Here is a 21,393-nt window from a genome sequence, read left to right on the forward strand (position 1 = left end):
ACATTCTACCCTTTGTTTAAATATGAATCCTTATCCACATTCTCATGCAACTAATTTCACATTAATGTCTGGTTTACTTAAACTAGATCTGGCTGCTGATGATATCCAGGACACATAAAATTGTGAAGATAACCCCCCAGAGATAATCCTGCACTGCCTAGTGGCTTGAGTTTTGTTTAGGCTTGTTGAAGGACCGTATTCTCCATTACAAACTAGTCCATGCTCTGAGATCTGCTGGGGAGGCCCTTTAAATCACTGCAAAATACCTTGAGTCCTGTCCCAGGAGAAAGGCAGGCTATAGATTCAATACATAATAATAAACATTTAGCCAGAACTGTTTGGGAGAAGTTGATCTTTCCACAGGGAATATAGACTGTTGTCTGCTTTGATTATTTGGACAGTGCTTTTTGGTGATGGATGGTGACAGGTTTCCATAGAAATGGCTCAGCTTTTTCAGGCTCAGTCTTTCTAGATTTTCTCCTGCATAAAAAACAGCTCCACACCATCAGGACATCTCTAAGGTGAAGGGATACGATGTTTATCAGCAGCTCTTTGCTGCTAACCACTATTTCACTGGTGGTGCATCTGCACTGTGAACAATGACATTCAGCTAGACCAGCTCTTATTGCTGTGAGAAAGCAGTTTCCTGGCTGGAGAGGGAAGAATGGAGAGTAGCCTTCGCCCAGAAATACAACTTATCATATACTACTTAATCAAAACTTGCCTTTATTTAGTTCCACCATAGAGCTGGCAGGTTTTCCTGTTATCTCTGCTTTAGACACATGCTGTGCTGCCTTGTTGTTATTATTATTATTATTTATTAATTAATGCTACAGTTCCACTTCTCAATCCTGACACTTTCAAATAGGATAAATAATCTTTTCATAACTTTAACCAAATTAATGGAACTAACAGTAATATTTTTCCAATAATTTTAAGACCTGTTGAACTGTTCATTAAGGCAATCTATTAAGCCATTGGGTTTTTGTTGTTTTTTTTTTTCAGTATATGAAAAGTACTCTCCAATCTTTAAACTGGTGCCATTTAAAAAAATAAAAACAGTAGTCACTGTTAATTCATGTTAATTAGACTGAGTGTTGGAGGCAAATTCACTTGTACTGAGCCTCATCTTGCTGCAAATATGCATCTATTAAATTAAAGATTAATTTCTATTGTTTATTTAACTTGCTAGGTTCAATAGATGAAGGAGTCACTGAGGGATTGCCAACACTGCAGAGTTCCTCTGGTGGCAATGTTCATGCAGATGATGATGATCGGTATGTACCAACACAGTATTCTTCAGGGACTGGTTATGCTGATTAACATGATCCAGAATGAGACTGTATACATATATATGTATACACTCGTTTCTCCACATTTGCGGCTTTGACTTTTGAGAATTTGATTATTCACGGATTTTATTAATATGTTCTCTCTGGGAATCTCTAGGTCCTCCAGAGCAATTCTGTGGTCAACCTTAACCAAATGTCGCACTGAAGGAAGTAGAGATTCCTAGAGAGAACACTTCACTAGTCATTTGTAGCTCCTCCATCACAATTCTGTGGTCAACATTTGGCAGATGTTGACCACCAAGTTGCACTGGAGGACCTAGAGTTTCCTAGAGAGGTGTTTTCTCAGGTAAAAACATAGGGTTTTTGTTATTTGTGGTTTTTTCACATTCACGGGGGGTCCTATCCCCTTAACCCCAGCAAACGTGGAGGGACGAGCGTACTTCCTGCACTGAATAAGCCACAGTTCACGTCCAAAAGAACACATGCTTATAAGGACAGTAAAGGGCCGTGTTTGATCATGTTCTGACGTGTCTTGAAGTCTATATGTTAAGAAAACACAGCTATGTTCTCCAGTGTTTTTCAGTGTCACCATTACTTATTAGATACTGGGAACTTCTTAAATCTCCTGGTAAACCTCCTTGAGTCAAAAGGAAAAATCTGGTCATACTGGTGACTTCACCTGAGGCCAGCCAAAAGCAGAAAGATGTAGTGCAGCTACATGGAGGTCTATTTTAAAATTCTCAGGAAAAGTGAAAATTGGCCACATTCCTGAGCATATCTATTAAGAATAATTCAGAACAGTTAGCTGAGCATCAATGTTTGGTGCTGTAGAATTGACCATTGTAATGTTAATTTGGGGCAAGGAAGATTGGTTTTGAAATTCCTTCCTAGTCCCTCTCAGTTCTTCAGTAATCCTGAGTCAGTCACTGTATCTCAGCCTGGCCTAACTTGCTTGTACACAGAGGAGATTCTTGGAAGAAGAATTGGACAGCAAGGTAATAGTGTTTATTAAATACCATTGTCATTTATTATGTATGCAGTATTTATTTCCATCCCTACAGTGGGGTGCTTTCAAACAGGGAGCCCCAGTTAATGCTATCGGGGGGGAATAAAGATAGAGAAGAGAAGAAGCATGCAGTCCCATGGCTCCCGGTCTTTTATTGTGTCTTGTGCTGCTTGTGAAAGTATGTAATCCTTTTTTGAAGTGTTGCTAGCTTTGCTTGTCTTTTTGTTTTTTAAAGGTATATTTTGTCTTGCGTTGTCATCTTATATTGTACTGCAGAGATGGGCAACTCTGGCCTTCCAGAAGTTGTTAATCTTTAACTGCCATCAGCTCTAGCCAGCACAGACAATGGTGAGGGATTTTAGGGGTTGCAGTCCAACAGTTTCCAGAGGGCCACAGTTGCCCACTCCTCTTGTACTGTAATGGTTTTGTATCAGCCACCTTGTGTGCTTTTGCAGAAATTTATTGTTGTTGTAGTTGAATCGAAGAATCCATACCAGCCCTGTGAGGTGCATCACTGTTGTTTTTGTTTTAAAAATGAAATGACTTGCTCAAGCATCCTAGAATAATCCAGATTTGAAGTAGGATTTTAACTCTAACCTCATTCCAGACTTCATTATGGATATGTTAGGCCTTTCCTAATGTCATGTGTACAATATGTGCCTATACCTGCTTATTACACATGCATTCATTGGGTTTCTTAAATGTTTAGCAACTTTAGTTGTAATTTACTGATAGTATTTTAATGGAAAATGTTCACTATCATACATTGAACACCTGCTGATCATCAGTTTTCACATGCTTTCCATTGTAGGCAAAACTATCTTTTAGAGGATTTTAACTGTGTCATAGATCTTAGCAGAGCTTTCTGTTACCCTTTTTAATATTATCCTTTCTGACCACATAAATTGTATTTTGTTATTTTGTTCTTGTTCTGCTTTTAAAAGACCCACTGTTTGCTTCTACAGATTGGAAAATGTCCAGTATCCTTACCAGCTCTATATTGCTCCTTCAACCAGTAGCACAGAAAGACCCAGTCCAAATGGCCCTGATAGACCTTTTCAGTGTCCAACATGTGGTGTTCGGTTTACCCGTATTCAGAATTTAAAACAGCACATGCTCATCCACTCAGGTAAGAACCTTCATTGTGCTTCCAAAAGGCATGATTTGATTTGCAAAGCTTAGTGGTTTGAAAAGCAGGTGACTTCCAATTTTCCAGCAGCACCACTCACAGTACATTTATTTCCTTTCCATCAGGATGTATAGTAGAAATATAAAAAATCCAGGCAAACCGAAGAATGAATCAGTCTTTCCTTTCTAGAGACCTGAGAGATTGTGGAACTCATCCGTATATCTCCAAACAGTAGTGGGTGGGCCACTTTGATTCTGGCTTTGGAACAATTCAGGACTTGCACACCTGGCAGGGTATACTGCAGCTCTATTCTTAGTTTTACTGCAGTTCAATGGACCCTTGGTATCCACTGGGGTTTGGTTCCTGGACCCTCTGTGGATAACAAAATCTATGGATGCACAAGTCCCATTACATACAGTGGCATAGTAAAATGGTGTCCCTTATATAAAATGACAAAATATTTTCAAATCACGGATGGATTAGTTCGCATCCTTAATGCACTGATTTAAATGAGCCTAGAAAATGAAGATGAGAACAGGAGGACCACTTTGGCAAAGTCCTGGCTTTTAGAAGAAGTATACTTTGAAAATTAGATCTATTAAGAGGTTTATTTTTTTAAAAAAATGTTTTAAAAGGCATCAAGATATTGCATGTGATCTAGCCATTCCTTGGTAAAAATCCTGTACTTGGTCACTCCAGGCTTTACTTAGTACATGATACAAAAATTTTTGTTCTCAGCTTTTGGGAAACAACTACTTCTGATCTAAAGCCTTGGCAGAGTTTTTCCCATCAGTCCCTTCTGTCTCAGATAACAGCTTCTGTTTGGATGGGTATAACTGCTGTCATGTATAGAGTAGGGGCTGGGATTTTGCCCCAGATGGTTTCCAAATGTGGAGAGTCAATTCCTTTCCTCCCTATCTTCCCACAGGCATTAAACCATTTCAGTGTGACCGTTGTGGGAAAAAGTTCACCCGGGCTTACTCGCTAAAGATGCATCGCCTGAAGCACGAAGGTAAACGCTGTTTCCGGTGCCAGATATGTAGTGCCACTTTCACTTCCTTCGGGGAATATAAACACCATATGCGGGTTTCCCGGCACATTATCCGCAAGCCTCGGATTTACGAGTGCAAAACATGTGGCGCCATGTTCACCAACTCTGGAAATTTAATCGTTCATCTGAGGAGTCTGAACCATGAAGCGTCAGAGCTAGCAAACTACTTCCAGAGCAGGTGAGGTGCACCGCAAAAAAAAAAAAAAACTATCAGGGAAACATGCTTTTTTTCTAAATCATCTTTTCCTGCTTTCAGGGCAGCCTACAGTAGCCTTTTCCTGTTAGGTTGCCAGTTTACTGCAGTCCAGTGGGCTATTGCATAGTTATTGTCAGTAATTTCTGTATTAATATTCAAACTGTTTCACATTAATGGCCCAGTCCTTTTGCTCTTTAGGAGTATCAATGAGCAGTTAAACAATGTTAATGTTAGGTTAAACAGCTGCATCCAAAAACAACAAAACAGCATACATCTTTTGGTTTGAACAGTCTTGCTATGCCTAAATACTAGTTTATGAGGTGGGGCAATGTACATAACATGGAACAGATAGTCATATTAGTTTTAGAAAGAAAGAAACATAACCAAAGTTGATTCAGGCAGAGGGTCAGTCCTTTAAATGTTAAAGTTTAAAATCAGATGCTTAAGTCTCCTATTGAAATTAGTGGGGTGTAAAACTGCTTTATTTTGACTGGACTGTAATCAGTAGAACACCTTAAAACCTGCCCATTACAGAGGAATTTGCTGTTAGTCTCATTTCATTACCTACTTTGCATCACTTCCATCTTATATTAAATTGGCGCAAAACATAAAACTGAATTTTTGTGGAGCAGGGTTTTTTTCCGTTTCTTTTAAAAATTCAGCTATTGTTTATGTACACCATATTGGTTTTTAATTCTGACTCTTGTCATAGATGCACAATGCTGGTGTGTGTGCTTTTGTGTATCAAATTTTTCAGAATTTATTTTTGGGGTGAATGGATGAATTTTTCATTGATGCGTTTTTAATTCACCAAGTTAAGCACACATTTTGAATTGTTCAAAATCTACTGAATAAAAGTGAATTACCCATTCAGAACCTATGAAGTTCCTCCTTCGTTGTACTTGTGCAGGGTCAGGTTGGCAGTTTTAGATCCGTAGCTTGTCCCATTCCAACCAAGGCCTTTTCCCATAACCTTCTTTCACACTGTGTTTTTCTCAAAGCAACTGGTTCCTTGCTTGCCCCACAGTAGCAGTATTGAGCTTTGCAGGCAAGAGGAAAGGCATTGGTACTCTCAGTACGTCTGGCTCTTGCATTTTTTTTCTCATTTATTAACAACTTTTGTTGTTCCTTTTTTAAAAAATAAGCAACCATTTTTTTACTCATCCATTTTAGCATAAACACATTTCCTATTTGATGTACAGTACCATGCATTTCTCAAATGTCTTGAGAGGTGTCAGAATTTGAATCCGCACAAGGTATGGGAAAAAATTCAAACCCTTCTGGTGTACTTTCACGTTAAATTTCCTGCAATTTGGGGGCCGTTTTCAAGCTTTGGCCTAGGCATAGCATCCTCCTGGGATTGCTGCACATAGTAATTCTCCATGCCAGTGCAGGCATCTAAAAACAATGCTTTGTGGTACATAAATGCAGGTATACTGTGAAAAGTTCCAAAGGAGTGACTTACATAACAGATGCTGCATGAAGCAAATTTTAGATATTTCCCATAGTAGACACACTATGTAGGCTAGTCCTTAGTTACATTTTTTCCCTGAGGATTCTTAGGAGTGGGGTGTTAAATTAGCTTCCCATATGCAATGCTGCCATGATTATGTTTATTTTCAAGTGTTTGACTAACAAGTAACTGTTTCTCCTGACTTTTGACCCCCCTTTTAGTGATTTCCTAGTACCGGACTACTTAAACCAAGAACAAGAAGAGACCCTCGGCCAGTATGAGCTAGGAGAGCATGGATTTGAAAGCAGCTCCTCTGTCCAAATGCCTGTTATTTCACAGGTTTCATCAACTCAGAATTGTGAAAGCACTTTTCCCTTAGGGCCTCTGGGTGGGTTGGCAGAAAAGGAAGAAGACATGCCAGAGCATCCAAAGACTATTGCAAGTGCCGAGGCAAGCCGAGATGACTCCCTGAAACCAGGGCTCTCATCCATTACTATTGAATAAGTAAAAAGTTTGGTTTCAGTTTTGTCTTTTTGGAAAGTGCCTGTGTTTGGTCTTGTACATTTTAATTTAATTTTCAGAAGGGGGGGGGGAGAATGTACCCCTTTTTATTTTGTAAGCTATGCTGTTGAAACCATGAACTGCAACAAATGTTACACTATTCTTCACAACCAAATGGTCACTTTTGTGGAAACATTTTAAGGCTGAAATGCACAGTAAGGTTTTGTCAGAACATCACACGCACTTCTAAAGAAAAGCTAAGCACACACAAATTACTAGTATAGTTTCTTGTTTTTATGGTAGGAGTAATCATAAGGGTTTTGTTTTGCCACCCTCAATTTCAAAGATCTTCTGATAATGGAAGAGGAACTGATGGCTCTTAAATCCTTTTTGAGTATGCTGTCAAGTACTGAGCAGTCAAATTACATTTGATGGTAGACCTCTGAATAGTTTTGCCTAGAATGAATCTCAGTTTCCCTTAGGCATGCTTACTTGCAATCATTATTAAAATGTGCAGGGCCTCTGTTTTTAAAACTGTATGATTTATTGGCTTTGGCAAAACAAGGGCAGTGTACCCAGGTATGCTTACCTTTGGTATGCCATTCCTCCTTAAAAACTGCTCCTACAAATGGCCTTATATGGATTTCTTTCTCTAAAGTGATACTTTACAGTTTTCACAGCAGGAAATTCTGGATTTACTGTATGTAAGCATTTGGGAGAGTAGAAAATTATGACAAGGAGGGAGAGGTTACAAAAAGCAAATGAGCATTTGTGCATTAATGTACTCTCCTGTGATTTACACACACACTTATGTGTGTGTGAACTACAGTTTTATTAACCTGTTTTTAGATAAAACAAGCAATGTATTTTCCTTTAGAGGCCATGTTTCTAAACCAACCGGGGTTGTTTACAAAAGGCCTGTTAGCAATGATAAAATGTTCCTATTCTAAAACATTTTTATGCCCTTTCCAAGCCAGTTTCACAAAAGCCATTACTTTGGCGACACTCACAACTCCAGCAAGCAATAATCTGAACGCTTTGCCATTTAATTTTCCTCTCTTAAGTTTTTAAAAGGTTTAAAACACAAGATGGGGCATTTGAAAGGCCACAAGTTCTTGTTTTGTTTCCTATGTTTTCTGTTCTGGGTAAAATTTAGAAATTTAAATTAAACTCTTTTTTTGTTCATTCGGTTTTGGGTAGCCTAAAATATCCCAAGTTTCATCATTTACCTATTGATTTTTAAGAAGTGTGAGACTTAACTGAGAAGGTACTTGAATTTCATATGATCATTAAACTGAGGATAAAACAGTAAAGCATTGATGGGGAAGTATAGTGAAAAAGCTGCAGAGGTGAAATAACAAGGTGGATATATTATGCAACCAATACTGAGGTCTTTGAAAACTCTGGAAGTTATAGTTTCAAAGAAATATGTTTCTGCCAATAGCAAATCCACCGAATCTAGAGAAACTAATCCTTATACTTCGCATTATTCTTGTAAAGGGCTTCACAGAGAACTACTAACAGACTTTAAATTTAGGTGTTTTGCTAAACAGCTTTAGGGTTGTTTTTTTCTTCCCATTAATTTTGAATTTTAAAAAAGTATTCTTACAGATTAGTAAATTCAGTATTTTCCAGAAGGGATGTCCATGCTGAGGTTCTGTCCTCCTTTTCAGGTCAGACCAGTGATGGTTCTGTCATCAACGAAACCAAAAAACCCCAAAGCTAGCAAAAAAATAGGTTGTATGTACATTGGTATTATCATTCCAGTAATTTCTGTAAGGACTAGCTATTTATTTATTTCCTCAAATGCAGGATGAAATGGTTTTAGGCAACAAATTTCAGCAATCACATTAGGTTCATAAGTCTAAGTGATATGAATGGTATAAGATGCATATCAGTTTCATATATGTTCATTCTTAATGTTGTATAATTTACTTTTGTATACACAGATTTTTGTTCTGCCTACACAATGCATTTTATCTTGTGTAAGGTCCATTCAAGAGGCATAATTTGCTAGTGCAAATTGTACATTTGATATGTGCAAATGTAGAGCAGGTGATCTACATTGACAGATTTTTAGGGTATTTAAAATGTGATATCAGTCAGTTATCTTTCCTGAAAATATGCTATTATGGAAAATACTGAAAAAAAGATACTCCAAAGAAATCTTTTGGAGCTCAAGTTTATTCTTACCTAAGGTAAACATAGACATAATCAGTGTTTGTGTAAAAACAATGACTATTCTGTTGCATCACAGTACAAAAAAGTTATGTATTGTGATAATAAGTCAGAATTTTAAAAACTCTACCCAGCAAAGGAGCAATTCAGAATTCTCTTTCCCATTGAGAGAGCTCTTTTTAGATTTAAATTTTCACTGTTTAAAAAATAATTAATAATTTAGAAACGTTCATTTGTTCAGTCAGTATTCATTTACAAGCATTTAAAAGGAAACCTTGTGGGTAAGCAAGATATTGAACACCTTGGGCAACTCTTACTTAAAATTGTAAGCTCGCGTACTTTAAACTGAACTGTAAACACTGCATATTTTAAGTCAGGGATAACAAACTGTTATATCCACGTGGTGGATCCAATCCTCAAAATAACTATTCGTTCCCTCACAGTCTGGATTCTGGCCAGCATTGTAGGAAAACATTTTCACACCTGCTCAATATAGCAGCAACATTATCTTGCCCAAATTTCAGCATCAGACCTTGGTGTATCCATCCCAATCTAGGCTCTTCAAGGAGAATGACTGTTTCCCTGTCAAATTGCAGCCCAAAATCATCACTTCCAGAGAACGTGAACCTAGGTAGCTAACCGAATAATGTTTACAGCCCATTATACCAAAGGTTAGTCATCCTTTTAAATTCACTTAAACATAAGGTCTATTCCTGCTTTGTCAGGTTGTCATTCTATGAATTTCATTTGTGGGCAAAAAGTTTCCAACTCAAGGTAGTTATAATGGGTTTCCTTTGGTAATCGTCAGAATGTTTGCATTGTCCTGTCCAAATTACTCATATGGTGGCTCAATATGAGCCATATACAAAATACAGCACCCCAGGAATCAGGATGAACTGTGCAGCTTCTCTTTCCCTGACTTATGAAAGATTCATATGCACATGGAAAGCATCTGTTCCCACATGCTGTTCAAAAAGGGGCTGTGGGACGTAGGACAGTCACTTAATGCCCATGCCATGGACCCAGTGGGGAGTTTATGTACATGGGGAGATCAGATCTCAAGCCCTCAAATCACAATATAGAATGTCAGTTCCATGTTGCAAAGCATCCTATCACCAGCTTCTAGTCCAATTTCCCTTGAGTGCATTATTTGAAAATCAGTTTGGCACCTTGTTCGCCATTGAACCAGTGCGATGCTCCCAATTCTGATGCAGAACACAACAGTCGGTGATGTCTTTGAGAACAGTTCTAGTTTGGGCACTTACCTTTTGTCTGAAAAGTGTAAATGTGAATTTTTTTTTCATTAACCAGTGCCAGTGTAGCAAATATATATTATATATATTATATTTTCTAAAACTATAATTCCCTAGGCCCCAGGTCCCAAAAGAGATTGAAATTGTATTTTTTTAACAGTGCATTTGCAAATTTTTAAATAATGGCTTTAGCCAGGTTTTTTGGGGGGGTTGGGGGCATTTCACTAATTTTTCTTCACCAGCCTCAAGACAGCAGAGGGTTAGATAAAAAAAAATCCCTGCCTCTTTCCTAAAGTCTGCAAATTTGGCATACTGAAAATTGTTTTGGATGGTGTTTGATATAAAAGAGATGCAGTTTTTCCCCCCCATTCTTGGTTGCCTTTCTGTAGAAGGCAAAGCTAGCTTTTTTTATCCTGATAAAAAGAGACAGAACAAATCTTGGTAAGTCTGTTGACTCTGTAGAAACAAGCAGTTTCTGTCTGAAATCAGGCTTCCATACTACAAGACTTTGCAGGTCACATTTGGCTGGGAAGTGGGGAAATAATAAGTCAGGGTAGGATATAATAAATACTACAGCTCTTCGGTAGAATAAAGCTGGTATTTTTGAAAGAAAAGAAATGATACAGAATTTTTAAAAATGCAAATATAAGTGGATTTAAAGCTCTCTGTTTGTTTTTATGTCAAATTCTCTGTGTGGTATCAGAGGACTTCAGCTGCTTTATGGAGAATTGAGAAACACCCGAAAAGGATGGTGCTGTTTTGTTTGTCTATTAGGCTGCTGCATGCTGCCAGTTTATTCTATCTCCAGTCCCAGCCAGTGGAAGCTTGAGTGTGCTTCCTGGTCCCATTCTTGCAGTGCTGTCTCTCTGTGGATCTTTGTAGAATCCTTAAATGGGAAGGGAGTAAAGCTGGAGTCAGAAGTGCAAACTGAATCCTCAAAGGGCATTCCAGCAACAGTGTGAATCTTCCTCCCCCATTTAACTGTGCCAGTCTTCAGTCACCAGCCTCCATCTCATAGAGCTTTTCTTGTCTGTGCCGACCACAGCTAGGCTACTTGGCATGTTTATTGACTTAATGGAGAAAACAAAAAAAATGTTTTTTGGGTTTGGTTTTTTTTTAATGTTGAAATACACTTTGCATTTTATATACTATATCTGGCTATTAGTATTTTTCAGGAACCCATAGTTCTTGGTGGCTATATATATATTTTTGTGACTTTTTGTAAACTAAAGTGCCGTTTCACTGTTACAATCATTTCTAGAGTTCTTGTAATCAATGTGAATATCATGGTTTTTTCGAAATCCGTTCTGAGCCTGTAGTGTTCGCTTTTGTGATTCTCCGTGTAATGTATATATTCTGTATAGTTACCTTGTACTGAAATATTAGCTTGTTTGATATAAGAAGAATATGTATTGGGTACCTTTTTTGCTAGCCTGGTTGTTTAATCTTTAAAAAAAAGCCTTCAAAAATTAAAAAAAAAATCTCCAGATTGGTCTCATAAGTCAAAATGAGCGGGAAGAAAAACTAGTTTTGAGTGTCTTTGGATAGAAACATAATGCTAAGATTTTTCATTAAAATATTAATGTTTTATGGAGTAAGCACATACGTCTCTGTCATTATTTTAACAATATTTCTAGGCTTATCACTTTCAGTGAAGACAAAGAGCTTGTGAGCATTATCTGTGGATAAGGAAAATGTTCTTGTGTTCATGAGGAACTTTCTGTACAGATGGATCGAGGCCAGATTACAGTCTCATAGACTAAGCGCTGTAATAGGTAGACTGTCTGGAATGTAAACTATTACTCTGGCTGTGCAGGCTTTCGGGTGAATAGGAAGTGAAATGTAGTATAAGGCCTGTGTTTAAAACAACAACAACAACATTCTTCTACTATGCTCCCTTCAGTTGTATACCTTCTGCCTATATATAAACTCAGAGCTTTGCATACAGGGTTGTTGGAATTCAGAGAACCAGTCAGAGGTTTTGTAGCCTTTGCTGAAGTTTCTGCACATTTGTTTAGACACTTGAGTTGGTCATGATGGGTACAAGCTTTCATGCACCTAATTATAAATGGGATCTAAAAAGAGGTCTGCAGAGTTGAACTCCTAGTTTACTGAAGAATATAAGCCAATGATGGGAAACTTTTAACCCTCCAGTTGTTTTGAATTGCAACTACCATAACTCTTTATCATCACCTATGGTAACTGAGGTTAATGGAGGTCCATGGTTTATAGAATATGCCAACTGTTTCTTCTTAATCTCTTGTTCATTCCTTTCTCAGCTTAGATTTTGTAGAAGTTCCATGCATTCATCAAGGTTCAAAGGAAATAATGGCTCTTGCTTTCCACTACTGATTTTTGTGTTCCTAGTAAAAACTTTCTTTAAAGATATGTCATCCCCAGGGCTACTCAAAGTAGTGCTCCCTATACAAGTGCAGGTCCTCAAGCCATTGTCTGCCAGTTTATTTCCCAGAAAGAACCCATTTTATTATTATATTTGATTTATATCCCACTTTTCGCCTAGCACAAGACCAAAGGTGGCTTACAACAAATTAAAACAAAGTACACCTACAAAATTAAGTAATCAATTCTGCTAAAAGTAAAAAGTTAAAACAATTTAAAATACAATTTAAACATAACAAAAACAAGATCATAGCACACCACATTAACACACTTTTCTGCCATATGAATTAGAAACCAAAGATGAGCCTAAATCTTTGCCTCCTGAAAGAAAGAAAACAGGTCTACCGCACCTCCCATGAGAAGGCATTGTAGCCAATGGGTACAAATATGATACTGGTTGCTGGCATATTAGTGGGGGGAATGCTGGTCCCTTGCATGAGATAGCTTGAGAAGCACTGCCCTGGATTATTGGAAACATATGCATCCAGAAATGAAAATGACCAACCCCAGTATGCATTCAAAGAAGTGTTTACTAATAGACATGATGAAATGCTGGATCCTGGCTTACAATTTTCTCAAGATGTAACTCACTACAGTGGTTTGTCTTCATTCCTCAGTTCTTACTCCATCTGTATCCCAACAATAGTAGTTCCTAGGGCAGATCTGTTAGCTGAACATTTGGTATGAACTCGGCTGCTTGCAACTTGACAGTGACACTCCCTTGGACAGCCAATTAATGGGTATAGTATTCATGTAATTTACTGCATTTTCTGCTACAGCGGGAGTGGATAACTTATGGCTCTCAAAATAACTGAACTGTAACTACATATTCCTCAATGACTGTTATGGCTAGGACTCATGAGAGTTGCAGCTCAGCATTTGGAGAGCCACAAACTGTCCATCTCTGTGCAATAGAATGTTATCTTTCTATTTCTTCCTTTTATTTAGTCTGTATATAGAAAGGTAACCACTCTTCTGTTATTTCTGCCACTATGCTTTAGTCACATTAATTTTCCAAGGGAATAGAAGATAGCAGTTTCATTGTGAATGTTCCCAAGAAGACAGTCTTCCAGCGCTTGTAAAGTCATCCGTTGCTCAGATTTTCTTCTGTTTTTTTTTTAGTTGGTTCTTTATCGCATCTCATCACATTCTTCCCTTCTCATTCCACACCTTCTCGCCCCCTTTATCCCTTTCTGACATTGACATCCTTGTTGTCATTCTGTTCTTCCATGGACCTCTTCCTCACTGCACCCTTCTTGCTTATAGATTGTCATCGTAATCCAAATCCCTGCTGGCCTTGATTGTGTTCAGTATTTCCTTCTTCATTGCTTTATTCCTTAATTTTGAGACTGTGCAGCTTTGCATTTCCACTTGATGTTCATGCTTTTTTTTTGGCAAAAGTCATACTGTCAGTAGTCACCTTAAACCTGAAGTGTTTATGTCTTTCAGGCAGAATCCATACACAATTGCTTACAAGACCCTGCAGAATCCAAGATGTATTTTAAAATGTTTTCTGGACAATGGGGGACCATTTATCCAACCTAATGGTGTGGACAGAGATAACAGATTCCTCACGTAGCTAAGCAAATCTCTAAAGGACATCTCAGAATACACTGCAAGTGAAACATGAATGTGAATTAGTGGTCACTTGAATTGTGTGAGATAACAGCTTTGAAAATGTACACGGTGCATATCATCCAACAACACTGTAGACTTACCATAATTCATCAGGAAAAGTCGGCCGCACTATTAAACTTATGGAATGTAACCTGTGAGATGAAATTTACATATGGGGGAAGTTCATCTCAGCGATTGTGCATTTCTGACATGCCAACAGACCCTTGATTCAACCTCCATATCTCCAGGCAGGCCTGGAGAATTTTCCTGCCTGAATCCTTAGGAGTTTTGGTAGTGGGTAATGCCCAACTGAACACATCAGTGAGCTATCATAATATAAAGCAGTTTCCTTTTCTAGCAAAGGGATAATGTAGTACATTTGAGACTGTAGCATAAGCTTTCATAGGTTGAGTCTACTTCCATAGGCTGAGTCTACTATGAAGTCTGCTTCTTGTATAATATCCCTTTGCATAATAATCCAAACTAGCACAACTATGAGTCTTCATATATATATATAAGTTCTTTGTTGTTGTTGTGTGCCTTCAAGTCGTTTCCAACTTACGGTGACCCTATCATGGGGTTTTCAGAGCAGATATGCCATTGCCATCTTCTGAGACTAAGAGTGTGTGCCAAGATGGCCTCATTAGTTACACAAGGTGTAAATCCGTACAGATCAAAAGTGATGTCCTGTGACATTTTCTCCTCGTAGAGTAGGATGAATTCTTTCAGCAATTTAACGTATGGAAAGGCATACCTTGGAAAAGTCATGCTCCGCACATTTATTTCCGAAAGCAATATTCTGGCAAACTATAATTGTGTTTCTAAAAAAAAAAACATGTTAATCTGGTGTTGAGTGTGGGATTTGGTTGTGCACTTGGCAATCTCAGAATGAAATGTGTGGCTCATGTCCTGGCTTGGAAATTTCAGAGTCTCAAACCATTTCAGATTAGACTTCTGAAGAACTCATCGGGTTTGGGGCAAAAGTTTGGTTTAGGGGTCACATGTGGTTTGGGAGTCAAACTGAATGTTAACTGAAAATTTGAGTGAATCTTTACTCCTCTGCCATGTTCCAACATAAAGCAGCACAAAGTGGTTGGGCTCCTTGTCCATGACTTCTTCACATATTTAACATGAAAATTAAAGATGCTATTTTATTTTTTAAAACGTAATATTCTATTCATGGTTGTATTTATACTTTTTTAACCACAGATTCATCTACTGAGAAAACAATAACCACACTCAAATAAGGCGTTGCCTGTGATGCATGGGATAGATTATGGCATTCTACTTTCCTTAACTTTTCATTGCGGGGGGAGGGATATCCAAATTAAAACTATTTTTATAACACTGTAAACTGATCAAGTATTGCATAAGGAAGTCCTGGGGTTGGGAAACACCACTTTCATAATGGACAACAGAGTATTTTAAAAGAACATCTTCCAAGCGCGGACCCCTTCTTCTTCCCCTGTTAAGGGAAATTTTTCCCTTTACGTAATGTTGGCAGGCTACAGATTCATTTCAGGGCTGACGTGACACAAATTATAAACAACTGTTATGTAACCGCCAGTTGATTGATTTGAAATTAATACAGTCAAAGAGGAAAGCAAACAAGGAAAAAAGAAGCTCTATGGAGAACGGGTTAAGTTAAATAAATGTTTTTACTTTGACATTTTCTTGCACAGGGTATTATAGTAACACAAATCCCAGTGAAATGCTGATTGGAAGGATTGTGAAAGCCATTTTCCTCTGGAAGGCTTATGGCGAGGAGGCTATGTGGAAAACATTTGGATGCTAAGAGGCAGAAATAGAGTTCTGTTTGCAAGGGCCAGTAGGGTAATGTCGGTGTTTGCATTTATTTCAATCCTATATTGTTTACAGACACTTGAAGAATTGTGGGCACCACAGTTCAAAAATGTGGCAAGCCAGAAAGTGTCCACAGGAGGCAACCAAAATGATGAAGGGTCTGGAAACTATGCATTATGAGGAGAGACTTAGGGAGCTGGGTCTGTTTAGCCTGGGGAAGAGAAGGTTAAGAGGTGATATGATAGCCTTGTTTAAATACTTAAGGGGATGTCATACTGAGGATGGAACAAGCTTGTTTTCTGCTGCTCCAGAGACTAGGACACGGAACAATGGATGCAAGCTCCAGGAAAAGAGATTCCACTTCAACATTAGGAGGAACTTCCTGACAGTAAGGGCTGTTCGACAGTGGAATACACTCCTTCCTTGGAGAGTTTGGTGGAATCTCCTTCCTTGGAGGTCTTTAAGCAGAGGCTGGATGGCCATCTATTGAGTATGCTTTGATTGAGATTTCCTGCATGGCAGAATGGGGTTGGACTGGATGGCCCTTGCAGTCTCTTCCAACTCTATGATTCTCTGATTCTATGTCTTGACTTGGGCTCTGTGTGACTATAGTTGGCCCTCCATATCCATGAATACTGCAGTTTCAAACATCCACAGCTTGAAACTGTTTTTAAAAATCCAAAGAGCAAATCTTGATTTTGCCATTTTATGTAAGAGACACCATTTTACTATGTTGCTGCGTATAATGGGAGTTGAGCATCCACGGATGGTCCTGGAACCAACCCCCAGTGGATACCAAGGGCCCACTGTACTATTCTTTCCATGGGGTTCCGCACTGCTGTTTTGCTTGCAGAACTGGGACAGTCCATCTGGGAAAATCCAGGTTAAACGCTCTCAAGAGTGTCTTGGAAGTTGGATACTCCTTGCTACACCATTTTCAAACTCTGATGCTGGATGGGCTTTCTTTTGAACCAAGGAGATTCTCAGAAGTAAGGCCCGTGTGAGGCCCATCTTTGAGAGGAATCACTACTGTGACCACCTCCACCGTCATACCTTGGTTATTTGCTTGCTACCTTCCACTGGACCTAGAAGGAGACAAATGTAACAAGTTCTTGTTTTATACTTAAGAGGAGCAAGTTCTTGTTGCTTCTTGTTCTTGTTTTCTACTTAAGGGAGGACAACTGAGTAAGGAATGGACAGCAAGGAAGAGGAGGAACAAGGGCAGTATAACCTCCAACTATGCCAATTTGGCTTGGATAGTCCTGATTAATCCTTTGGTTAATTTAGTGAGTGGACGGCAGGCCACATGGAGCCCTTATCTCTTCACACTTTCCAACTACTTCCTGCCTCTCGGTATCAGCCACCTCACCTGGTCTTATTCTGCCTAAGTTCCCTGAGCGGTATGTCTCCTAAACCAAGGATAAGCAACTATTGGTTCTCCAGATATTGTTGGAGTACAGCTACCATTATCCCCAGCCAATACTGCCACAAGCAAGGGGTGATGGTAGTTATAGACTCACAGAACATACAGGGTCTCATTCCTCATCCCTGGCCTGCTGGACCCCTGCTAAATCACACTTCAGTACTAGCAACAAGACAGTGCTATGAGTGGAAATGGTACTGTACTTCAGAAGAGGCTGTGCAGCACATGCATTCCCTTACTACTTTTCCAACTCCTGAATTTGCTCCTTGAAGCAGCTGCTTCATTCTGCTTAATGGCAGAACCAGCCCTCTCTAAATGCAGGAACCCAATGATGAGGCCAGCTTGGTTATTAATTTCAAGTGGCACATAGTTGCTGGCAAAGTAAAGCTTCATTAACAGAACTGCATTCTGCTTTGGCACAGGGCTCTTAACGCATGCCTGTCAGAAAGCTATTACAGGTCAGCAACTGGAACCCTCCCAGATGTTGGTGGGCAGCAGTTCCCAATTTTCTTCACCATCAGCCATGTTAGCTAGGGCTGATGGGAATAACAACCTGGGCTGCCCATGCATGCTTTGTTGCTGTTGGGTGCCTTCAAGTCATTTCCGACTTAGGGCAACCCTAAGGGATTTCAAGGCAAGTTTCCGGGAGGGGGGGGAGCGCTGAGTTACTCAGCGGGTTTGCATGGATGAACTGGGATTCAAACCCTGGTCTCCAAAGTCATGGTCCAGTATTCAAACACCAAGGGAAAAGTGGGAGTATGAAGAGTTCAGGGTAGGTTGTATGTAGGAGGATAGTACAAAATGAATTCAGTGACCAAAAGTGACATTGCAAATATTGATGGGTTGACATATCAAATAAGAGCATCAAAAGGACCAATGGAGACAAATTTGCTATGATTGGATAGCCAGTTATATATACAAAATCAGAAACTGCATTATTCAAGCCCCTGGGGTGTCAAATGAAATCCTGGATCAACCCATTTTGATTGACCCATGGTTGATAATTAGATATGCATTGCTGGAGAGTTACACCTTGAAAAAGTTTTGTTGTTGTTTAAATTTCCCCTATTGTGCTTTATCTTGTGAAGAAGTTGCAAATACTGATGGATTGCGAGGACATTTTTTAAAAATCAGAACTGCAGGTGGCAGCAAGGTCTGCCAGCATTTGGACTGTCTCCTGCTGCTTTCCCTTGGACAGTGTTTTCATCCCACAGAGTAATTAGCAGATGATTAATGCTCCTCCTTGGCCTCTGCAAAGCTTCACCTGCTATTTTCTCCGTATCAGTTCCCATTCCCATTTTCTCTACAGGGAAAGAGAAGAGACCAGGTGGCTCTCTTCTTGAGCCAGTTGGCAACCTGAGTATGTCTGTTGTTCGGGAAGCCACTGTACAGCAAACTGCCATGGCACCAAACCCGCTCAGAGGATCAGATCTGAAAGAAGTCCAAAAGATCAAAATCCAGGTCACAACTCCAAGATGAAGCCAGACAGCCTGGTCCACATACCATACATGGGCTTTTCCCCCTCCCAACGTTGGTACAAGTTAATGCTTGCACTGTTGCTGGTTCACAGTAGGACAAGGCTTCCTGATTTATTGCAAATGCCCTAAATTTGCGAACTTGAGCATGTTCCAATCATAAATTCTAAACAGAACAGAAAATAATTCTTATCCACTCACTCTCAGTGGTTGTCACTACAGTATTATGTTATACATGTCTGCTATGGCAGTATTAAAAAGAAGTAGCAACCCTAATTCGGTACCCTGAACATTGTTGCTGACAAGGGAGAGAAGCCCCAATTTTTGACAGATAAGCACTCTGTCTCACTGTGGACAACACCAAATCAAGGAAGGAAGGGACCTTAGCTCCCAACCAAGGAAGGAAGGAGGCAGAACATGTTTTGCCTTCAGAGCTCAACCCCAACATCTCCAGTTAAAAGGATAAGGTTACAGATGATGTGGAAGAGCAACAGTTGCCATACATGAAGGGTGGGGTGGGGCGTTACTGCAGCAGACAGATTACGTTTTGGGATTATATTTATACCTTTAAAGTCAACCCCGATCCATAGAGGTTCAGTGGGAAATCAAAAACTTGACTGGCCTTCAGGAGAACATGAAAAAGTTTTCCAGAGTGCAGAGTTTGTTTTTGATATTCGGGAGATGAGAGAGGTTTGGGTTTCACTGATGATGCTTCATGGACTTTACAACACCTAGACAAGATCTGGAATCTCCAGAAATGAGAGGGCAGGAAGGGTGTTTGGTAATACACAAGAGACGAAAGGGGGATTCTGGTCTTGTTTGATCTGGCAGAACTCATCTGTTGGCTTTTGGTTTCCGTCTGAAGTACAGAATGGTGGGGGAGTGCTCTTTCAGTAAGCTTTTCCATCGCCACACCATTCCACATGGCTGGGTTTATATGTCATTTATACTATATATTTTCATGCTGTGTATGCCATTGCAGCCATGTCCGCTCATGCTGGTGTCTAATTAAACTATAACTGGATTGATAGATATATTGGGGGATGTTCAGATGCTTACGGAGAGGGGGACAATCTGGTCTTTGCCACCTTACTCATGGCTTAGGACTTGTTGTAGCCATGAATTGCAGAAAGGGTTGCCAGACTGAAAACCGGAGAGGTCTCCTGTACCTGTAATGGTTGTATAGAAGAGGAAATTTCTGCAGGTGTTGCTTGTTACCTGGTTATATGACAAGCGACACCTACTGAAATTCCCTCTTCTACACAACCATTAAAATTACAAGAGCTGTCTTTAGCTTTTACTCTGGCACTCCTAACTGCCGATAAAGGCCTGAATCATACTCCCAACTAATGGATACCTATTGAATGAATTGTTGAGTGTAAGTATTTGCATATAGGTAAAGCCCATTGATTTCATGAGCCTAGCTTATTTGGCACTAACAGTATGAGTTAGGCCTAGGATCACTTATATCTCATGGACTGAACCCAGATAGGACCCTTTTACACTATATTGCTGTGATTCCACTGTAACGTCCAGCGCAATATCCTATGAAATTCTAGGATTTGTAATTTGGAGAGCATTGGACTACAACTTTGGAGACCAGGGTTTGATTCCTCACTCGGCCATGGAAACCCATTGGATGACACATTCTCAGCCACTGAAAACTCCATGATAGTTTCACCTTAGGGTCACCATAAGTTGAAAATGACTTGAAGGCACACAACAACAACTAGAGCTCTGTGGCAGAGAGTTCAAAATACCTCTCCATTAAATGACAAATCCCAGGATACTATAGTATAGGGGTTTGCTATGGTAGTTAAAACGGAAACATAGCACTTTAATTGTGCGTGTGAAAGGGACTCTAGAACTTGTTAAACAAGAGGATGGGGAGAGAATGCATACAGCTGCCAAGTTACTATAAGTGCCTATCAGTCCATGCAAGCATACACATGCACACTAGGTCCCACGGTTTTACCACCTATTTCAAAATGGGCATGAGCTTCCCTGTTGTGCAACAGTCAAATCAGCTCTTCGCTCAGAAGATAGGTCCTGCAATCTGGTATGTAGTATGCTGCCTGTCTATATGTACATTTGCATTTTAGCTGATTTTATTTAAATGTACTAGTACGATTGTTTGTTTGTTTCTACTAGTTAATACTTGTACATTTTTAGATACTTTGGTTGGAGATCATAAATAAAATTGCATTGTGTTGTGTTGGATTTTAAAAAATGTGTTTGTGTTGCACAATATGTCCAAAGTGCAATTTCTCTTAATTGACAATGTGTCCCAAGATACACGTCCCATTGTGCAACTGGAGCATTATACAAGAGAACATCCTATGCAGTGCCCCATTGCAATTCACTAGCCTCTGAAGTGATGCATTGTAGACTCCGATTCAGCAGCTGAGCCATTGTTCTTTGAGAGGTTGCTTTGAAAAGAAGACTTAAGGGCCCAAACAGACAGGCCGAAATAAAGCTGCTTCGGGTTACTTTGGAGGAGGTATGCTGTTTAAATGACACAGGCATCTTAAGATGCCAGAAGCCGCACCAAAATCATGCTCTGGTCCTTTAGGCCTGGAGCGTGGCTTTGGTGTGGCTTCTGGCCTCTTAGGACAC

General features: G+C 39.5%; 1 protein-coding gene across 2 annotated transcripts in view; it reads left to right on the forward strand.

Moving 5' to 3' along the window:
• ZBTB44 (zinc finger and BTB domain containing 44) overlaps window positions 1-11,660 on the forward strand; it is a 33,805-nt gene extending 22,145 nt beyond the window's left edge. Inside the window, exons 3-6 of one of the 2 annotated variants that reach the window (XM_042474992.1) lie at window positions 1,193-1,277; window positions 3,264-3,427; window positions 4,356-4,656; window positions 6,349-11,660. In XM_042474992.1, coding sequence (XP_042330926.1) covers window positions 1,193-1,277; window positions 3,264-3,427; window positions 4,356-4,656; window positions 6,349-6,631 — 833 coding nt within the window. In that variant the 3' untranslated portion in view covers window positions 6,632-11,660. The remainder of the gene's footprint in view (window positions 1-1,192; window positions 1,278-3,263; window positions 3,428-4,355; window positions 4,657-6,348) is intronic. The other variant, XM_042474993.1, reaches the window with a different exon arrangement.
• Window positions 11,661-21,393: the final 9,733 nt, after the last annotated feature.

The sequence above is a fragment of the Sceloporus undulatus genome, chromosome 6, assembly GCF_019175285.1.
Source record: "Sceloporus undulatus isolate JIND9_A2432 ecotype Alabama chromosome 6, SceUnd_v1.1, whole genome shotgun sequence".
Taxonomy (NCBI): domain Eukaryota; kingdom Metazoa; phylum Chordata; class Lepidosauria; order Squamata; family Phrynosomatidae; genus Sceloporus; species Sceloporus undulatus.